General features: G+C 40.1%; 1 protein-coding gene across 1 annotated transcript in view; it reads right to left on the bottom strand.

Annotated features, from left to right (window-relative positions):
* The window catches only part of IQCA1 (IQ motif containing with AAA domain 1), a 331,503-nt gene that overhangs the window by 270,114 nt on the left and 38,708 nt on the right, over positions 1-22,681 (bottom strand). Inside the window, exon 2 of the mRNA XM_058185159.1 lies at positions 3,643-3,970. Within this exon, the coding sequence (XP_058041142.1) occupies positions 3,643-3,970 (328 nt within the window). The remainder of the gene's footprint in view (positions 1-3,642; positions 3,971-22,681) is intronic.

Raw genomic sequence — 22,681 nt, 5'->3', positions numbered from 1 at the left:
TTTTTTAATTTTATTCTGTTGGTATCTCTCTTTTCCTTTATATTCTATTTTTTCTATAGTACGTTGTTTTTGTCTTTTCCTTAAGGTATATGCTAACCACCTACCAGGTCTATTTGCATTACAAAAGGTATTATGTTTGGCATATTGTATATTTGTTGCCACCTGATCAGCTATTATCATATTAAATTGACTCTGTAATAACTTTATTGCATCTTTAAGTTTTTGATCATGTGGGTTATGTATTAATAATTGTTGTTTCTTATAAATTTCCTCTTCTAAATACCTTCGCTGTCTTTGTTGCTTATTTCTCTGTCTATTATTAATATATATTAATACACCTCTCATAAAAGCTTTACTGGTGTCCCAAACCATTTCTATTGATGTTTCGTTATTCAAATTATAATCAAAAAATTCTTTCATCTGCTTTTTACATTGATTTACATTATCCTGATATCTAAACAAATTTTCATTTAATCTCCAAGTTCTTCTACCCTCTTTTCCATATTGCAATTCCATCCAAACAGGACTATGATCAGACAAACATCTTGGAAATATCTTAGTTTTCTTCACCTTAAAAAGCAAGTCATTAGAAATTTTAAAAAAATCAATACGTGAGAAGGATTGATGCCTATCAGAGAAAAAAGTATAGTCTCTTTCCTCCAAATTCCGCAGTCTCCATACATCTCTCAACTCAAAATCTTCTATCATGTCAAAAAAGGATTTAGGCAGCTTTGCATGTGCAGGTATCTTCTTAGAAAAAGTTCTCTTGTCCTTTCGTGTATCTATTACTCCATTCCAATCTCCCAATATAATACACGATTTATAATCCCATAGAATCAACTTATCATACAACATTCTATAAAATTTTTCTTGTTGCTGATTGGGTGCATATATACCAAACAAAAGGGTCTTTTTTGTTTCTATTGTAAGTTCAATAGCAATATATCTTCCGTGAATATCTGCCTCTATTAACTTGGCTGGTATATCTTTTCTCAAATAAACCACTATGCCATGTTTTTTGTCCAAAGCAGAGGCAACAAAATGTTTACCTAACTTTGAGTTTATTAAGTACTTTTGATCTGATAGTTTAATATGCGTTTCTTGTAAGCAAATTACATCATTTCTAAATTGTTTCAAATAATGAAATATTTTTCTTCTCTTCTGAGCTGAATTCAAACCATTGACATTCCAGGTCAAGATTTTATTTGCCATTACTGGCCTGCTGAAGCTTTTTAGCGATCAGCTGAAGATCGTCCTCCCGTATCTTCGGCCGTGCTCCTCCCACCACTTCTGTAGCAGAATCCTGAACTTTACTTTGAGTTTGTTGCTCCTTTTCTTTACGCTTAAGGGCTCCCCTCGTCAGTCTTTGTTCTTGTGGTTGTTCCTCAGATGGTAACATCACTGGAATCACCTCAGCTTCCACACCCATTTGAGTCTCTTGAATTCTTTTTTCTATTATTTCTACTTCAAGTTTCAGCACGGTGGAAAGAAAATCTTTGGCCTTAAGCACTGTATCAATACGATATCTCCTTCCTTGATAATACACTGTCAAACCAACTGGAACCTCCCATCTAAATTGAATCTGGTATTTCTTAAGTTCTTGTGTAAAAAATGTAAAGTCCTTTCTATCCCTTAACATCTTGGGAGGAATCTCTTTCAAAACCTTCAGCTCCTGTTCTCCTATTTTCAAGTTTTTCTGAAATGCAACTTGCAAAATTTGATTTCTCACTGTTCTTTTCAAAAAATAAACCACAATGTCTCTAGGAAGTTTCTTTTGCCTAGCAATCCAGGAATTAACTCTATAAATTTTGTCAATTTGATAAGCAACCTCTTGTGGATCAAGTTCAATAAATTCAGCCAGGGCTTCTGATAATTTTTTTTTTAAATCTTCCCCTTTCTCCTCATTCAAGCCCCTAATTCTCAGAGCTCCTTCCATCATTCTATACTGCATCACCACCACTTGATCTTCATTTTTGTCCTATTTAATTTGCATTCCCCCCATTCTATTTTCTATTTGCTGATTTGACTGAGCAATTTCTTGCACCTCCTCCTCCACCCCCTCCAGTCTTTTTGCCAAAACTTGAAAAGCGATCAAAATACTTCTCTTATCTTTTTATTATCTTCTTTTATGTGTTCTCTTATTTTCTCATTATTATCCATTATCTCCTTAAACCTTTCTTCAAAGACTTTCCCTTGTTCTTTAATCAAATCTTCTAAAGCTGGTTCAGAACCCCTTCTACCCCCAGTCTTAGGTGGTTTAGTAGCCATTTCAGTTTTTAAAATTCACAAAATATAAGTCTAGAAACTTCTCTTTTCCCCTTTAAATATAGGAGAGCTCACTTCACTTCATTAAAATCCACACATAACATTTCTTAGCTTCTTAGTTACACAGGCTGTTTAGAATTCCATTCTTCACTTTCACTCCCTTTCAGGCGCCATCTTAAAGAGTCAGTTGAAACAAAGAAAAAAAAGTTTCTCTTTTTAAAAGGGTAGAAGTCAGGAAATCAAAAATACTTGCAATCCAGTAGCTGTTCACTCGTGCTCATTCCGTCTGCTTATAGGAATCCATAAAGATAAGACAATTAGCAGAGATGGACACTTTTTTCTTTTCCTGCTTTTGCAGGCACGCACTGAAGTCGGAGCTTGGCAGGAATATTTATGGGACTCTCGACCTTCAGGGCTCTGCCTAATTAAAAACAAAGCCCCTGGGGAGGTCTACCACACCCCCGCAGCTCTTATCTTTCCCTTTCATCCAGGGAAAGAGATTAAAGCCGGCGTTTTCCTGGCTTTTATGAAGTTCAGTACGGAGCTCCTTAATTAGGAACTCAGCGAAGAAGGTGGCGCCACCGGAAGCCCTCTAAATCCAATTTTCATCTCTAAGCTACTGAGTAAGAAGATGTTAGAACTATTCTGAGGGTCTAACTCTTAAACAATATGGAATGCTTGCACAGCCATCTGAAAGTTTTATTTCATTCTAACTTCCAAAAATCTGTTTTAGTGATCCCTCCACCCAAATGGGGATACAATCATATTTAGGTTTCAAATGGCTAAACTAACATCTGCTCCAAAATTACTTCAAAATAAAAGTCGCTTAAAACAGCTGTATCAAAACAGACCAACAATTGTTCTATTGTAAAGATAAGTGATATAAAAAATGGAAAGAGCATTTGCATCCTCTGATAATTATTTTTCTATATGGTAATAGGTCTGTTTATATAATAGAATATATACTAGAATATATACCTTATATACTAGAGTATATATTCTACACTATATACCAGAGTACATACTCTATATATACATTTAGAGTAATACTATAATCTAAATTTCAAAAAAAAAACAACTCTGGAAATCATCATTTATCATAACAGATATATTGATCTAGGCCTCTGTATTTCTGAGGTGAAAATCATAAATTTTGCAATGCAAGAATTAAAAACACAAACAACTATAGAACTGTGAGATTCTGATGTTTTTCTATATGATCTTCTCAAGTGAAATTGAACATGGATAGAAAACTCTGATTTTTAAATTAATTTAAATTAGTAAATAAAATAAAACAGTCAAAAAGCAAAATAAAAAGCTGCACTATATTGGGACTGGATGGACACAAGAAAATATGCATTTCTGAAGTATACTTACAGGGGATAATTTAAGATCCTGTAAAATGTCATCAAAGTAATGGTATTCTGAGTATTCCAATTCTACCATTTCATTCTTCAATTCCAAGATACGGCCCATTACACCATCCAGAACTTGACGAATAATTAAGCGCTTTTGTGGGTGAACAATCTGGTCATAAGCAGATTCTAAGTTGTGAAATATCTGCACATATTTGATGTAGAAAGTAGCAAGCATCTGAAAAATTAACAGGCGGTCTTTCAGTGGTTTTGGGGACTTCTCTTCAATCTCCTTTTGCAACAAGCAGTTGAGAGATTCTTGGGCTTCTGCCCATATTTTATTGTAAGTGCTAAAAGGAAGAGGAAAAACATATTAGTTCTTAAAGGAAGCATTAAATATACAATTGAAAACAAAATCTTATAGATGTCAGTTTGAAGTAAATCCCATTCTAATTCAGTTCAATTCAATTAAATGTACTTATCCAATTATATTACCAAGGTTTTGGTAATGATCTTCAAAGAGCTCCATGGCATAGGGCCGGGCTATTTACGGGACCGTCTGCTGCTACCGAATACCTCTCACCGACCCGTGCGCTCTCACAGAGAGGGACTCCTCTGGGTGCCGTCGGCTAGGCAATGCCGTCTGGCGACATCCAGGGGAAGGGCCTTCTCTGTGGGGGCTCCCACCCTTTGGAACGAGCTCCCCCCAGGACTTCGTCAGCTTCCGGACCTCCGAACCTTCCGCCGCGAGCTTAAAACTCATCTATTCATCTGCGCAGGACTGGATTAGATTTTAGATTTTAAATTTAATTGGTTTTAACGGGTTTTTATTATGTACTTTGATATTTTAACTAATTGGCTTTTTAGAATAAGTTTTTTAATTGTATGTTTCATTGTGTATTTATATGTATTTTTATCTGCCTGTAAACCGCCCTGAGTCCCTAGGGAGATAGGGCGGTATAAAAATATGAAAAATAAATAAATAAATAAATATAAAAATCTACACTTCATGAACTCATGATTTATGGAACTATGGCTATTAAATCCGATACTGTCTTTTGATTAATTCTTTGACAGAGAATATTGAATTCAAAGGAGATGGTCATACACCCTCTCTTCAAGAAGTAGACACTGAACCCAATGATTCTGGAAAAGTATAGTTCAGCCTCCAACATTCTTTAAAAAAAAAAAGAATTAAGAAGGTGGTCAACAACTCCAGGATCCTGGAGGAAAGCGATTATCTAAACCCATTTTAATCTCTTTCAGGGTTAAGTGTCAAGGATCCAAGTAACACCCTCAACGAAAGAATACTAGCCTGATTTTAAATTCTAAATTTTAAATTTTAATTTTAATTGAATTTTGATGGGTTTTAAATTTCTGTAATTTTATGGGGTGTAATGTTATTTTAAATTTTCTGGCAAATTTGAATCAGTTTTTTAAGGGTTGTTTTAATTATGGTGTATGTTTCTGTTTGTATTTTATTTGCCTGTTCACCGCCCTGAGTCCTTCGGGAGAAGGGCGGTATACAAATTAAAACATTATTATTATTATTATTATTATTATTATTATTATTATTATTATTATTATTATTATTATTATTATTATTATTATTATTATTATTATTATTCTCCAAGGCTTGAGTTTCCTCAAAGTTCCATTTTATTAGAGATGTCATATTGGCACATCTAGGAAACCTGAATCTGAAAGTTTCCAGGTTTTCCCCACCCAAAAGAAAGTTCAAGTCCCTGCCCAGCACCCAGTCCATCATGATTCAATCAGACACCATCCAAAACTGGAGATGCTTCCCAGTCACCTCATCACAGCTGCAGGGCAAGGTGACCTTGACTCTCGGAGAAAAGAATGTTGTTATGACTATCTATCACCCACTCTATACAATCTCCCATCCCATTTTCCCACAATAGAAAATATGGCAGGCCTGAAGGCCCAAATGTAAAAGATGGCTTCCAGGTCTGACAGGCCGCCCCCCTTCCTCAGCAGAAAAGCATGTCCTGAAATGACAGTAATACAGGGGGTTAAAACCATACACCTAACCACCTCTTCCCTTTGGCTTATCAGGATATTTGTCATGGAACTGTTTAACCAGTTTATCTGCTTTCACATTCCAACTCTTAACCCAGTTAGCTTCAAGCAAAGGGTACCTTTCCAATGAACTAAACATTGTAAACAACTCTTATACAGTCTAGAATCTAAACATTTTTTCACTTCATAATGGGTTTCTCCTTGCACTATTAATCTAGATGCAAGGACTGGTTTCAGCAGGCCACATGAAACACAGGGTGCACTTTCTCTAGAATGCAGGGGAGGCTAAACTGAACTGTCACTGGGTCAATTACTTTCACTATTGGAAAGGGACCTAAATTTTTAGGTCCCTTTCCAATAGTGAAAGTAATTGACCCAATTTTTTGCTAGGCAGCCTCAACCATATGTATTTGGTTGGTAGGAAAACTTTATCTCCCACAGGGAAGGAAGGTTGAAGAAAACAGTGTCCGTCTGCCTGCTTTTTATATTCCTCTGCAGCTTCTGCCAGCGCTTTTTTAGTATTCTTCCATCCTTTTTTCAGAGACTCCATCCATTCTGTCAAAGACACAGAAGAGTGGGGTTCTCTGGGCAGTTCAGGCATGGGGACAAATTCCATGCCATTGGTAATTTGGAAAAGGGTCAACCAGTGCTGCTATGCACGGCGTTGTTATAAGCCACTTCTGCAAATGGTAATAGGTCCATCCAATTCTCTTGTTGGTAATCCACATAGCATCTTATATATTGTTCCACCATTGAGTTCGCTCGTTCCACAGTACCGTTCATATGCGGATGAAAAGCTGAGCTAAGTCCTTGTGTGGATCCGATGGATCTCAGGAACTCGCTCCAGAACTTGGCCGTAAACTGGACTCCCCAGTCTGAGATGATTCGGCAGGGTATTCCGTGCAGGCGGTAGATATGTTTGATGAATAGTTTAGCCAGTTTCTTCACAGAAGACAGTACAGAGCAAGCAGGAAAGTGGGCTTGCTTGGAAAATAATTCAATGACTGTCCAAATTATTGTGTTCCCCCAACTCTCTGGGAGCTCAACTATAAAATCCATTGCAATTTCCTCACAGGGTCTGCTGGGGTTTGCCACTAACTGAAGAAGTCCATGGGGTTTTCCTGGTCACATTTTCATGGCAGCACAGGTGGCACAGCTCTTTACTAGTCTTCCACATCTGCTTTTATATTTGGCCATCAAATTCCCTTCTAGCGAGATGCAGGGTTTTTACTGAAGAGCAAGCTTTGAGTCATGGCTGCACTGTAACACCTCCAGTCTCAAGCTTGTAGGGACATACAGTTTGGATAAGTGATGATATTAAATTATTTCCCCTACCGGTTCTGTGGGCATGGCTTGGTGGGAGGTCATGTGACTGAATGGGCGTGGCCAACTTGACATCACTCACAGCAAGCCACCAATACATGGCCACCAAGCTATGCCCACAGAACCAACAGAAAAATTTGGCTGGCCAAGTCTTCTAGCGCTCAACTTGGCTGCTTCTCGCCTCCTTCTCATGTTTGCTGTATGTGTATGAGCCCGAGAAACAGGAGAGAAGCAGCCACGTTCAATGCTACAGCAGAGAGAAGCTGAACTTTTATCCCTCCCTTCACAGTGGTGCTGCTCAGAAGGCAGCCGCTGGGCCCAGTCTGTCCCTTTATGGTCACCCCTCCCTCACGGGATCGTATCTTAAAGACTGCAGTCAGAGGCTGCCTTCTAAGCAGCTCCTCTGCCATGCTGTCCCTCTGGCTGCTGCCGTTCTTCTGGATGGGTCTGGCCACAAGCTGCAGTGGCGGGCAATGGGATGCACATGCATGGTCGAACCCAGCCAGGAGAACAGCAGCAGCCAGAGGGACGGCATCGCAGCAGAGCTGCTCAGAAGGCAGTGGAAAATGACCGCTGGTGGCTGGAGATTTCTTGGTGCGAAAGGCAGCCGAGCTGTGTCCACCCCCCCCCCCATGTCAGTTGCTGTGAAGGTAGGTGAGTGAGGTGGGCGGCTTGCAGGTGTCAGCTTTGGGGCAAGGCTGGAGCCAGGAAATGGCACATTCCCCGACCCGGCTGGGGCAGGCAACGAGCATGTGGTGGCTCCGGGGTAAGGCCTGAGCCAGGGAACGGCGCATTCTTTGACCCGACCAAGGTGGGCAGCAGCTCTTGGGCCTCAGGGAATGGCGCATCCCTGGGCCCTGGCCCCCAACAAAAGGCGAAGGGCAAGCACGTGGCGTGTATTGCTTACCTTTGGTGAGATGAACAGAGCTGATGAGGTGATTAGCTGGGCCACGTGGTGAAGGCAACATATATAGGGTGGGGGTGGGGTTGGCAGAGCAAGCAGCAAGCAGTGAGCGGCCGGAAGGGGCGAGCAGTGAGCGGCCGGAAGGGGCGAGCAGTGAGCGGCCGGAAGGGGCGAGCAGCGAGCGGCTGGAAGGGGCGAGCAGTGAGCGGCCGGAAGGGGCAAGCAGCGAGCGGCGAGAAGGGGTGAGCAGCGAGTGGCCAGAAGGGGCCAGTGGCAACCGGGAGACCATAGGAGGGGCCAGTCAGAGGTGGTATTTACTGGTTCGGCAAACCAATTCAAATCGCTGCTACCAGTTCACCCAAACCAATCTGAACCGGTCGAATACCACCCATGGTTTGGATCCTTTCCAAGCTAGTCCCTCCCTCGTAGTCAAGACATCTTTATTGTCTGTGAGCCAGGGGTCATGTTGTGACCCAGGTTCCTGGACCCGGACTCCTGGACTCGGATGATTCAGAAAGTGAGGGAGAAGACCTGGCCAGCCCTGCTTCTCTTGAGCCCTTTCCCTCCCTGGCACCCACTCAAAGGGAGGAGGAGGGGCCGGCACAGCCTGATTCCATGGAGCCTCCTTCTGATTTGGCAACGCCCCAAGAACAGTTTTGGAGTGATGCAAGGTTACGTAGACGTGATCGCCGTGCGCAGCAGCGGAAGAGTTGGGACAAAGCCAAGTCATAATTGTCATGCAGTGACATCTGCAGAGACTATAAATAGGAGGCGGGACTTCCTGGTTTTTTGTCTTGGACAAAGTAATGAGTTGGCGCGAGCTAATGAATTGGCGCGAGCTAACTGTTTCAATGGAGGGAAGAATATATTCGTGAGTAATTCTGGCCTTATCTATAATTTCCTCGTTATCTCCAGAAACTTGGCAGGCCCGTGGGTAGACGTGGCCAGGACATGTATCTATGTAAATAAAAGGAAAAAAGGAAGGCCTCTGACGGACTCTTTGCTGGGAGTATTGGGGGAAGGGAAACAGAACAGGTCATCTGGTAGTGCAGCTTTTAACGCAGCTGTCACCTTGTCCTCGCTGGGGTTGGATGGCCACCTGGCTTGGCTTCTGGTGGTGACTTGTGCTGCTGGTTGTGCGGGAGGAATGATGGCATGGACTACTTCCTCCTGGCGACTGTCAAACTGCTGTTTTCTCGACAAGGCATCTGCCAACAGGTTTTTTTCCTCCTGGGATGTACTTTAGTTCGAATTTGAATCATCTAAAGTACTGTGCCCAGTGGACTTGTTTGGGAGAATTTTCTGGGGTTTTTCAGGGCTTCAAGGTTTTTGTGATCAGTCCAGATCTCGAAAGGCACTTTTCCCCCCTCTTGGAAGTGTCTCCATGAAACTAGAGCCCAGCGAACTCCGTAGGCCTCCTTCTCCCAAAGGGCCCCATTGCCTCTCAGTGTTAGTAAGTTTTTGGGACATGTAGGTATACAGCAGGAGTTGCCCTTTTTGGATCCTTTTGCAGGAGCACCGCTGCTACAGCTACATCGCTAGCATCTGCCTGTATTATGAACTGTTGCTTTGGATCTGGGTGCTGCAGGATCAACTCCTGGGCAAAGAGTCTTTTTAACTTCTCAAAGGCTTTTTGACAGTCCATTGTCCAAGCGAGTGGCTGGGTTGGCTTCTGCTTCATCAGGGGAGACCCTGTCTTCAACAGTTCTGTTAGGGGCAGGGCGACCTCCACAAAAGCCAGGAGGAATTGTCTGTAAAAGTTGGCAAATCCCAGGAAGCTTTGGAGTTGTCAACAAGTGTGTGTGGGATGCCAGTCAAGCACCACCTTTACTTTTCCTGAATCCAGAAAATCAGTCCACTAAAGAAAGAAGACGGCAAAGAAGTAACAGACAACAGAGAGAACGCAGAGCTGTTTAACTCATTCTTTGTATCGGTCTTCACACAAAAAGAAATTATAGCCCAATCTACCAGAAACATAACTGTAAAAAACAAACTGGAAATAAAAGTTAAAATAAGCGAAAAAAATAGTAAGAGAACACCTGTCTGATCTTGATGAATACAAATCACCAGGACCTGACGGATTATATTAAGTTCTAAAGGAGCTTGGCAGATGTCATCTCAGAACCACTGCATCATATCTTTCAAAAATCATGGAACACCGGGGGACTACCAGAGGACTGGAAAAGTGCTGATGTGGTTCCCATCTTCAAAAAAAGGGGGGGGAAAACAGACCCAGGAAACTACAGACCAATCAGTCTATCATCAATTCACCGGAAGATACTGAAAAAATAATAAAAAAACAGATCTGCCAACACTTAAAAATGAGTAAAGTAATAACCAGCAGCCAGCATGGGTTTGTTAAAAACAGATCATGCCAAATCAATCTTATTTCATTCTTCAACATAGTGACTAAATTAGTTGACCAACGGAATACTGTGGATATAATATACTTAGACTTCCTGATCTGATATAATTCGATGTGGAGCACCATGTAACTGATAAATGTGCACCAAGAATAATTTTGGCAGGGGCCTAGCAGTGGGAATTTGTTGATATGAAATGGGCCCATTTGGAAAAAAGATCTGTAACGACCCAGATTACTGTGTATCCCAGAACTCTCAGGCAGCTCCACAATAAAATCCATAGAGATCTCTCTCCAATTTGCTGAAGGGTCTGCAACTGGCCGTAAAAGTCTGGATGTTTTCCCTTGCCGCCGTTTGGCTGACGCACACACAGGGCAGCTAGCAACATAACTTTCTATGTCCTTTTTGAGAGGGAGCTACCGGCATTGTCTTTTTACTAAATGCAAAGTATTTACAAATGTTGAATTATCTGGTGGGCTTCTCATGAAGGCTGCTGATGAACGACAGACTCATGGACTTCTCAGGGTGAGAGCCTAGAGAATGTCTGGGATGAAAAAGCCCAGAGCAAATTCCAGAGCCCCTTTTTATTGTGTTTAGGTAAAGATGGGTGGTTACAAAAGGTAAGCAGGGGAGGTTATATATTAGCATATAATCAACATGTGAATACGTGACTGCAAGCACATCCACAAGCCTATGATTTTGGGAGAAAGCTTGTGATTCTTGGGAGGAGTTTTGCCATGAGGTGGCTCTTTGTTCTCTGCCATGAGGTGGCTGCTCTTTGTTCTCTGCTTTTGCCCACGTGGTACAGCTGCATGGCAGCCTACACGCGCTACAAGGACATCACTCCCACACGTGTCTAAGGTGTTCTACAGTTACACTATTCAAGCTACACGTAGCAAACAGAAATACATCTTGTAATATCCTGACCCTGCGTGTTAATAAATCTCATATAGTTGTATGTAGAAGAAACTTCTAAGAAGCTTTGTGAAAGGAACCTTATCAGAAAAGGTATGTCCTGTGGCTAATCACAAAAGTGTTGATACATTTCACACCATCGTACTACAGCCTTGATGTGACTGACATCAAACAAGTTTCTGCTTATTTCTTTTGTACATGATAAAATTAGCCAAAGTTACTTATGCTGATCTTGCACATAAGCAGTCTCTCAAAGGTTACCTATGCTGATCTTTGCACATAAGCAATCTCTCAAAGGAATCCATATGGCTAATATTGCAACATACAAATCCGAGAAAGGGTCCTTATTTTCATTTTTCCAACAAGAAAACCCCTTAAGAAAAATTTTCTTCCCTAGTTTTTAAAAGTTTTATATAATTATTTTTAAAATGTTTCATATAGGAGGAAACATTATGGAAAATGGTGCATTATAATTTTTTAATATCTTGTTTTCCAAATGTAGGAATTATTTATCTCATCAGTTTGGAGAAAATGCAAGTCAGTTATGAAAAAAATACGAAATTTGAAACTATAGGAATAGTAGAACTAAGAGCCAAACTTTAGAAACCATCTAAAAAGGCTAAGTATAATAGATACAGAAAGAAAGATTCTAATTCAGCAAATTTATTTTTTTGTGGCTATATTTATTTTGTTTGGAGGAAGAAGAGTATTCAGGAATGCAGGTAATACTTGAGTTATAACAGTTCACTTAGTGACCGTTCAAAGTTACGTGATAACCACAAGTATTTACGACAGTCCCACAATTACAAAAGTTACATACTCAACCTATGAGCTTTTAGAAAAGAATGTATTGTTTGGCAGGAGTTAGCATGGCTTTATCAAGAATGACTTTGTCATGCCAAAGAACATTTTTTTGGATAGTGATTAATTTATTTGAATATGGTTGACATAGAATATTTTGACTTCAGCAAAGCTTTTGACTAAGCATCTGTAAGGTTCCCAATTACCGTAGTCAAGTTATGACTATCTCTCGAGATGGTTGAACCACTTAAAGAGTTATTTAATAAAATTCAAATGGGAGGAGATGTTCCCCCTTCATGGAGGACAGCCTTTATTTCGTTAATACCGAAGGAAGATCGAGATGGTATTAAAGCAGAGAATTATAGGCCTATATCACTTTTAAATACTGATTACAAGATATTTACCAAGATATTGGCTAATAGATTAATGCCAGTGATGAATCAAATAATTCATAATGATCAGTCAGGATTTATTAAGGGTAGGCAGATGAGATATAATGTGAGGCAAATCGTAAATTTACTTGAATATTTGGAACGAAACAACCAAGTATCAGCGGCATTCCTTTTTTTGGATGCTGAAAAAGCTTTTGATAGATTGGATTGGCAGTTTTTGTTTAAAGTAATAGAAAAAATGCAATTTGGGGATTATTTTATTCGTGCAATTAAAGCAATATATCAGAAGCAAACAGCACAAATAATAGTAAATGGTGGGTTAACAGAAACTTTTAAAATTGAGAAAGGGACGAGACAGGGATGTCCCTTGTCCCCATTACTTTTTATTTTAACTTTAGAAATTCTTCTGAATAACATACGTGGTTCCGATCGAATAAAGGGAATTAGAGTTAAACATCAAGATTATAGATTAAGAGCTTTTGCAGATGACCTGGTTGTTACTGTATCTCAACCAATATACTCAGTAACTGGTTTAAAAGATATAATTGGTCAGTATGGTAAAGTATCTGGATTTAAGGTGAATCAGCAAAAGACAAAGATGATAACTAAAAATATGAATATACAACAAAAAGAAGAGTTAGAAAGAACTTCAGGTCTTGAAATCGTTAAAAGGTTAAATATTTAGGAATATATATTACAGCTTCAAATGTTAAATTATACAAAAATAATTATGAGGTATTGTGGCAGAAGGTATGGAAAGAAATGGAGAGTTGGAAGAAGTTACAACTATCTTTGCTGGGAAGAATAGCGGCTATAAAATGAATGTTTTGCCCAGGTTTTGTTTTGTTTCAAATGATACCGGTGTTTAAGAATGATATTAAATTACAGGAATGGCAAAAGGGATTAGTAAATTTGTATGGATGGGCAAAAACCAAGAATAAAATTAAAAGTAATGCAGGATATAAGGGAAAGGGGGGGTCTTAAAATGCCTAATTTAAAATTGTATTATGAAGCAGTTGTTTTATCATTAATTACTGATTGGATTAATTTAACTGAGGAAAGAGTTCTGAATATAGAAGGTTATGGTTTGTTATATGGGTGGCATGCCTATTTATTATATGATAAGAAAGTTGATAAAATATTTAAAAATAATATAATTAGAAATGCATTATTGAGGGTTTGGAGGAAATATCAATACAAATTAGATGGAAAGATTCCAATATGGGCAAACCCGAGACACATGATAGAAAATATAAATATATATCAAAAGATGGAGGTAGTTACTTATAAAGAACTTCTTTGTATGGAAAAGGGGGAGTTACAATTAAAATCTAGAGAAAAGATGGGGGAAGAAGGGAAAAATTATACATGGTTCCAATATGGACAACTACAAGCTAGATGGAAATTAGATCAAAAAATAGGTGTTAAGCAAATTGAGGATAATTTGTTAAAACAAATGAGAGATCAAGGTCAACAGCATATTAAGAGGTTGTATAATGTATTAGTAGAAATAGATTCAGAGACTGATTTGGTTAAGGATTGTATGATTAAGTGGGCACAAAATTTTCAGCAACCAATAATGTTGGAAACTTGGGAAAGAATTTGGGTGAGGAATGTTAAATTTACACAAGCGCAAAATATGAGAGAAAATTTTTATAAGATGTTTTATAGATGGCATTTAGACCCCAAAAAATTGTCATGTATGTATCCTAATGTACAGGCTAAATGCTGGAGATGTGATTGTGAAGATGCTACTTATTATCATATATGGTGGACTTGCAAAAAAGTTAAAGCATTTTGGATTAAAGTATGGTGGATCATGCAGAATATTTTGAAAAAGAAGATTAAGTTTACGACGCAGTTCTTTTACTAGGAATAATTATGGATTGTACAGCTATAGAGACTAAATTGATTTTGAACTTAATAACAGCCGCAAGACTTTTGATTGCTCAATATTGGAAGAAAGAAGAATTACCTACAATTGAAGAATGGACTCTTAAAGTATCAAATCTGGCAGAAATGGCAAAAATCTCTGCTTACTTGAAAGACTATACACAAGAAAAATATATTTTAGAATGGAAAATGTGGATTGATTATATTCAAAATAAGTATCAGATAAAAAAATATCAAATAGCATATGAGTAAATTTAGGAAATATTTTGTATTAGATATATTTTTGAAGGAGAGGGGAATTGAGAGTGTGAATAAGCGTGGAGAGACTAGAGATTATAATTTAGGAATTATTTTAGATTATGATTGTTAGTTTTGATACCCTGCATTTTGTTCTGGGAAGTCGGGGTGGGGGTGGGGGTAAAGGGAAGGAAATTGGGGTGTTGAGGTTAGTGATGGAGTGATGGTTAATGTACAGGGATTATTGAAGATGTATAAATATAATTAATGTAGGGTCGGGTCTGACCAGTTGCCATTTTAGAACGGTGGGGAGGAAAAAAGAGAGTAGGAGGTAGGAAAGAGGAGAAGAGGAAGGAAGAGGGGTAGAAGAGGGAGAAGAGTGTAGGGTGGAGGGAGGAGAGGAGGTAGATAAGAGAAGGAGAGGAAGGTTTGGAAAGTAAAAGAAGGTAGAAGAGGGAAGAAGGTTAAAAAGGGGGGTGGTGACTGGGCAGGCCCGACTAATTGTATATAACTGTACATTGGATGAATTATTTGATAAGATTGTAAAAATAAAACTTTTTTATATATATAAAAAAAAAAGTTATGACTATCTCTCCATATAAAAAGCATCTGGGTGTATTGGTCTGTTATAAATTGAACATGAACCAAAAATATTTATAATAGTATTAATATGTTTTTATGTTATTTTATTACTGGTATTGTTTTTGTTCATGATTTGGGGTCACCCAGAATTTGGAATAAGATGAGCTATATAAATGTTAATTTAATTTAATTTAATTTAATTTAATAATTGAATTGAATTGAATTGAAAAGTAAAGAATAAAATAAAATAAAATAATAAAATAAAATAAAATAAAATAAAATAAAATAAAATAAAATAAAATAGGCTGGTGATAAGTAGTGTGGATTCCACTTATCTTCACTACCAGTTCAGAACTGTGAGTGTGCGGGTGTGTGCGCTTGCTTTGCTTGTGCATGTGCACTTGCTTTGCTCTTGCGTGGTGCTTCTGCGCATGCGCAGAACCTTCTGTGTATGCGTAGAGCATCCATGATGATGTCCGGGTGGGTGGGCGGAGCCTCCCACCACCGCCACTACTGGTTTACCTGAACTGGGGTGAACCAGTAGAAACCCATCACTGCTGGTGATGCAAACAAAGCAATAATTCTAGACCGTATCAACAGAAATACAATGCAAGATCAAAAGAAGACATATTTCTGTTTATTCTATGATGGTCAGATTACATCTAAAATATCTGGACACATTTTAGAAAATGTATTATCAAACTGATAGCTTGGGAAAAACCAATCTAGGAAAAACTAAGTGACCTCTAAAGAGATTATAGAGAATGATTGGTAACACTGATATGCTGAGAAAAGAGAGCTAACTGTCTTCACATATCTGGAAGGCTGTCATGCAAAAGATGGGGCAAGATTGTTCAGAGTTTTTCCAAAAGGCAGGACAAGAAACAAGGAAATTACAAGGAAGCAGATTTTGGCTGGACCTTAGGAAAAAAATGTTGTAAGAACTGTTCACTTCAACTGTTTAAACAGAAATTGATATAATATATTTCTTGCATCAACTTCGAACTCTTATATTCTGTGTAAATACTAAAGAATATGTATTCAGGTTACATCAAAAAGAAAGCCATTTTACTGAAAATGACAATTACACAATGTTTCTGACTGGGATTAAATCATGATTTAGTTTTCTTGATCAGTGATTAAATCAAATTCACTCTTAGGAAGAACCAGTAAAAATCAAAGCTGCATGATAAATAGCAAATTTTTTAATTTACATTTATATCCTGCCCTTCTCCGAAGACTCAGGGTGGCTTACATTGTGTAAGGCAATAGTCTCATTCTATTTGTATATTTATATACAAAGTCAACTTATTGCCCCCCCCAACAATCTGGGTCCTCATTTTACCTACCTTATAAAGGATGGAAGGCTGAGTCAATCTTGGGCCTGGTGGGACTCGAGCCTGCAGTAATTGCAAGCAGCTGTGTTTAATAACAGGCTTCTTACAGCCTGAGCCACACAAATTAAACATGAAGTTATGTAAAAGATCTCAGTTCCAGGAACGAATTCCAAAACATTTATGTAAATAAAGTAATTTAATAACAGTATTCTATTAGTGGATTTAAAAGTTAGATCTAATTAAAATTTGGGCATATATATCCATTTCCCCCATTTCTACTGTTTAGAAGGTATTTTCCACTCTCTACTGCTACTGTCTAGAAGACACTTAACAATAGTTCCAAAATGAAGGATTGTGGCTCAGGGGCAAGAGCAGATCTGCTTACAGATAGCCCCAATTATAATTTCTGGCCTCCCTCAGAAAAGAGGTTATGAAACTAAGTATAGAACAGGGGTGTCCAAACTTGGTCCCTTTAAGACTTTTGGACTTCAACTCCCAGAGTCCCTCAGCCAGCAAAGCTGGCTGAGGAACTCTGGGAGTTGAAGTCCAAAAGTCTTAAAGGGACCAAGTTTGGACACCCCTGGTATAGAATAACGAAATCATAGGATTGAAAGGTAATGTCAGCTTTGGAAGCCATATTAACACCAGAAGCTTCCACGCTGCCAGCTTCTTGCGCTTGGGAAAGTAGGAGGGGGGATTCAATAGAGTGATTGTAGTTAGACATAATAACATTCTTCCCTTTGGTCAAGGTCATGGTGTTAACTCAAATCCCTAAAATCCTAATGGCACCCCGAAAGGGGGCTGTCCGGGGTGCTGAGCCCCAGTAACGACCTAAAACTCGGGTAGTGTGAAGACTCAGCAAAGATGGAGGAGAAAGAGGAGATCGCAGAGGGAGCCATGGGGACTGATACCGGAGGACTTATTAAGACTTGGTATTCTCCTTCTGAAGAAGTGGTGCAAGCCAGTGAAGCTGCAGAGATGACATGAAGGCTAGGCGTTCGGCCCAAGCAGTTGGATTCCTGGAAAAGTTGCCAGTCTGATCCAACTCAGAAAGGGGACAGGAGGAGAGACTGCCTGAATATCGTGTCACGTCCAGCCCAATGAAGTCGCCCCACAAGCCAGAGTGGAGAGATGTGACAGCTTTGGGATCTGGAGATTCCCAAGACTGGAACCAGTTGCCTCCATCTTGAAGCCAATCGTTAACCAGAATCCCAGATGCTTTTGAACGGATGGAAATGGGAAGTTATGACCTCCAATCCAATCTCCTCAGGTGAGATGGAGCTTAACACAAACCATTTTCACTTTTCTTGATCTAAGACCTGCCTGAGGCATTTAGTGAGGAGAAATGTAATATTTGCCAGCGTTCCAGGAAAAAACCCCACTCCAAGTAAAAACTCTGAAGCAAGCATTTTTCAAAGTTCTATTTACTAGAATAGGTAAACTGCCACATCTGGGAAAACCTGAATCTGAGAGGTCCGGTTTTCCCTCAGTAAATCAAATCCCCCAAAACCATCCCGACTCCACAGTCGATCACATGCTCCAATCACCATCCATCCCATCTCGAAACAGCATTTCGACCACTCCTTCTCCAGATGCCTGACCGTGACCCACAGGAAAAATGCTATTATATCTAAAGACAATCCCTCTACTAAATCCCCCCTCCTACTTTCCCACACATAAGACAGTGGCAGCACAGAAGCTTCCGGTCTAATATGGCTTCCAAAGCTGACATGTGTCCCCCCCCCCCGCAAAAAAAGACACACCCTGAAAAATAAAACAGACAAAACACAAAAGATGGGGTTAACACCTTGTACATAACTTCTTAACTCCTTCTCCCCGTTCCAGGAGGATCCTTTAGTTTCTCAGGGAATTTATCATGAAATTGCTCTACTAGAGTATCAGCATTCACATCCCAACTTTTCACCCACGTACCTTCAGATAACGGGTACTTTTTCCAGTGTACCAAATACTAACATATAACATAATAACAAAATTGGAAGGGACCTTGGAGGTCTTCTAGTCCAATCCCCTGCCCAGGCAGGAAACCCTACACCATTTCAGACAAATGGCTATCCAATATTTTCTTAAAAATGTCCAGTGTTGGAGCATTCACAAGTTCTGCAGGCAAGTTGTTCCACTTATTCATTGTTCTAACTGTCAGGAAATTTCTCCTTAGTTCTAAGTTGCTTCTCTCCTTGATTAGTTTCCACCCATTGCTTCTTGTTCTACCCTCGGGTGCTTTGGAGAATAGTTTGACTCTCTCTTCTTTGTGGCAACCCCTGAGATATTGGAACACCGCTATCATGTCTCACCTAGTCCTTCTTTTCATTAAACTAGACATACCGAGTTCCTGCAACCGTTCTTCGTATGTTTTAGTCTCCAGTCCCCTAATCATCTTTGTTGCTCTTCTCTGCACTCTTTCTGGAGTCTCAATATCTTTTTTACATTGTGGCGACCAAAACTGAATGCAATATTCCAAGTGTGGCCTTACCAAGGAATTATAAAGTGGTATTAACACTTCACGTGATCTTGATTCTATCTGTTGTGACCCAGGTTCCTGGACCCGGACTCCTGGACTCGGATGATTCAGAAAGTGAGGGAGAAGACCTGGCAAGGCCTGCTTCTCTTGGGCCCTCTTTCTCCCTGGCACCCTCCCAAAGGGAGGAGGAGGGGCCGGCAAGGCCTGATTCTCCCAGGCCTTCTTCTGATTTGGCAACGCCCCAAGAACAGTTTTGGAGTGCTGCAAGACTGCGCAGACGTGACCGGTGCGCGCAGCAGAGGAAGCATTGGGACAACGCCAAAGAATGATGGTCATGCAGTGACATCTGCAGAGACTATAAAAAGGAGGCGGAACTTCCTGGTTTTTTGTCTTGGACAAAGCAGTGAATTTGCGCAGGAAAACTGTATCAATGGAGGGAAGAATATATTCGTGAGTAATTCTGGCCTTATCTATAATTTCCTCATTATCTCCAGAGACTTGGCAGGCCCGTGGGTAGACGTGGCCAGAACATTTATCTATGTAAATAAATTAGAAAAGAAGGCCTTTGACTGACTCTTTGTTGGGAGTATTGGGGGAGGGAAACAGAACACTATCCCTCTGTTTATGCAGCCCAGAACTGTTTTGGCTTTTTTGGCAGTTGCTGCACACTGCTGGCTCATATCTAAGTGGTTGTCCACTGTAAACGCCCCCTGTATAGTCTAGAGTCAAGGATCTTCTTAACTTCATAATGAGTCTCACTTTGTACTCACCCTGTGAGCAGCTGGTAAGGGCCTTAAGTTAGATCCTCTCAATGGTTTCAATAACCTACTGTGAAAAACTGGGTGCACTTTCCCTAATATTCGAGGGAAGCTATGTTGGACAGTCACTGGGTTAATCACTTTCACCATAGGGAAGGGACCTATGAATTTGGGTCCAAACTTCTTGCTAGGTAACCTCAATCTTAGATATTTGGTTGAAAAATATATCTTATCTCCTATTCAGAAAGGTGGTTGGAGAGACTGGTGTTTGTTGGCCTGGGCCTTATATTTTTCCGTTGACTCATTTAAAGCTTTCTTAGTATTCTCCCAACCCTTTTTTAATGAGGTAATCCATTCTGTGAGGGACATGGAAGTGGGTGGCTCTCTAGGCAACTCTGGCATCGGCACAAAATCCATGCCCAGTTATTTGAAAAGGAGTCAACTCAGTACTACTGTGTACTGCATTATTATAAGCCACTTCTGTGAATGGTAATAACTCCGCCCAGTTTTCTTGTTGCTAATTTAAATAACATCTAATGTATTGTTCCACCATGGCGTTCAATTTTTCAGTGAATCCATTAGTTGATGGGTGGAAAGCTGAGCTAAGCCCCTGGGATGACCCAATGGACCACAGGAATTCCTTCCAGAATTTAGCAGTAAACTGGACCCTGTGATCTGATATTATTCTCCTTGAAACCCCATGTAGTCTGTAGATATACTTCACAAAATGTTTTGCCAGCTTCTTGGCCGAGGGTAGTTTGTTGCAGCATTTATTTGGAGAATAAATCACCTTGTTCCCTCCACTATCAGGGAACTTGACTATGAACTCCATTGCAATCTCCTTCCAGGGTTCTGTGGATTTGGCCACGGTCTAGGGAAGCCCAGAGAGCTTCTCTGGTTTGGACTTCATGGTGGCACAGGTGGGGCAAGTTTTAACATAGTTCTCTACATCAGCCTTCATCCTTGGCCACCAGAATTGTCTTCTAGCCAAATGGAGAGTTTTTAAAACTCCAAAGTGGCCCCCTAATCGAGAATCATGACTCCGCTGTAGCATCCTAAGTCGCGTGCTGCTGGGCACATAAATCTTACTCCCTTTCCAAGCCAATTCCTATCTTAGGGTTAGGTCCATCTGGTTCTCCTTGAACCAGGTATCGGTTGAGAGTGCTGCTTTTAGCTCTGTTGTCAACTTGTTTTCAGGGAGGTCGGAACCACGGTGTTCTGTCCCCCTCGCCTCAGTCCGAGCGATGACTTAATTAGCCAGCACTATCAGCTCTGGCAGCAAACAAGCGAGCATCTGCCAAGTGTCTCTGTTATCTCCCTTGATGCCGATGAATCAACAAACAGTAGTTCAGCTCTAGTCAAGCAGTTGATTTGCCTGCTACGAAGAGGCATAGCAGCCCTTGCTGCTTTTATATGCTGTGGGGTGTGGCTCCATGACTCAGCACTTCCTAGGGCTGCCCCACCCCTGCTTCTGTTGTTCCCGCCTCTCCTGCCTACAAAACCTAGGGTCCAGCCAGGCCTGATTACCATCAGCTGGGTCTGGAAGAGTGGCTGGGGGGGGGGAAGAGTCGGGATAGAGGCCTCGTTATCTCCTCCACCTGGCCTGCCTCTGGCTCCTGGAGCTGAGCCAGGGAAGCCAGTGCTCCTGAGATAAGTCCTGATGGCACTTCGCCCTCACTTTCCAATTCATTTTCTGGCAGGGGGCCCGGCTTGGGGGGGCACAGACACAACACATGGCATGTTTCCGCTGTAGTGCTAAGTTGTGCCGCTGGTTGGGTTTCAGAGATCATAGCATGAACTACCTCTTCTCGTTGGCTGTCAAATTGGGGCTTCCTGGATAGGGCATCAGCTAACAAGTGTCGTCCCCCCCGAATGTATTTCAGGTTGAAGTTAAAGCATTTGAAATACTGAGCCCAGCAAACCTGTTTGGGGGAAAGCTTCCGAGGGGTCCTCAGCACCTGGAGATTTTTTTTTGAATTTTTTTTATTTATTTTTTTAAAAACAAACCACATATACATCATTTTGAACAAGATATCAGGTACATAATCAAAGACATTTCAAATTTCCCCCCTCAGTTTATCCAATATTTTTCCTTCCCCTCCTAAAATTTTATTTGTTTGCACATTTCTATTAAAACATCTATTCCATCCCCCATCCTGGAATTAATATTAAATCAAGCCTACTCCATATTTTTTGCCTCCTTTCTTGCCCCTCCCTTTTTCATAAAAAATATATGTTCCCCTAAAAAATTCTCTTTACAATTTTTCAAAAACAGACCAATAACAAAAAAGAAAAAAAAGAAAAAAAAGACAAGGAAATAGCTATAAAATCTCTCTCTTTTTTTTAATTCAAAAAGTTTTACAGACAATTTCCCCCCCCTTTCCCCCCCTCCCCTCCCCCATCCTTCACAACCCCCCTCCCCCCTCCCCGACTTCCCGGAACGAGCACAATGTATAGTTAAAAATAAAACAAACATATGCTAAAAAAATTTCATCCCAAGTTAATTATACCCCTACAATCATCAATTCCTAACTTCCCCCAAAAACAATCAAAAATAATACATCATAATCATTCAAAAACAGTCTGATAACTCTTAGTCTGATATCTACGTTGAATATAGTCAATCCATTTTTTTCATTCCTTTAAGTATCTTTCTTGCGTATTGTCTTTCAAAAAGGCTGATATCTTCGCCATCTCAGCCAAATTGGCAACCTTCAATATCCATTCTTCTATTGTAGGTACTTCTTTTTTCTTCCAGTATTGTCCTATTAGTAATCTTGCTGCTGTTATTAGATTTAAAATCAATTTAGTCTCAATTACTGTACAGTCCGTAATAATTCCCAACAAAAAAAATTGCAGCAGGAACTTTATCTTCTTTTTCAAAACATTTTGTAGAATCCACCAAATTTTTATCCAAAAGGCCTTAATATCCTTACAAGTCCACCAAATGTGAAAATATGTAGTGTCATCACAATTACATCTCCAACATTTTGCTTGCATATCTGGATACATACATGATAATTTCTTAGGATCTAAA

The sequence above is a fragment of the Ahaetulla prasina genome, chromosome 1 (genome assembly GCF_028640845.1).
Source record: "Ahaetulla prasina isolate Xishuangbanna chromosome 1, ASM2864084v1, whole genome shotgun sequence".
Classification (NCBI taxonomy): domain Eukaryota; kingdom Metazoa; phylum Chordata; class Lepidosauria; order Squamata; family Colubridae; genus Ahaetulla; species Ahaetulla prasina.
The sequence above is the reverse complement of the archived record's forward strand: the minus strand, read 5'-3'. Positions and strand labels throughout refer to the sequence as shown.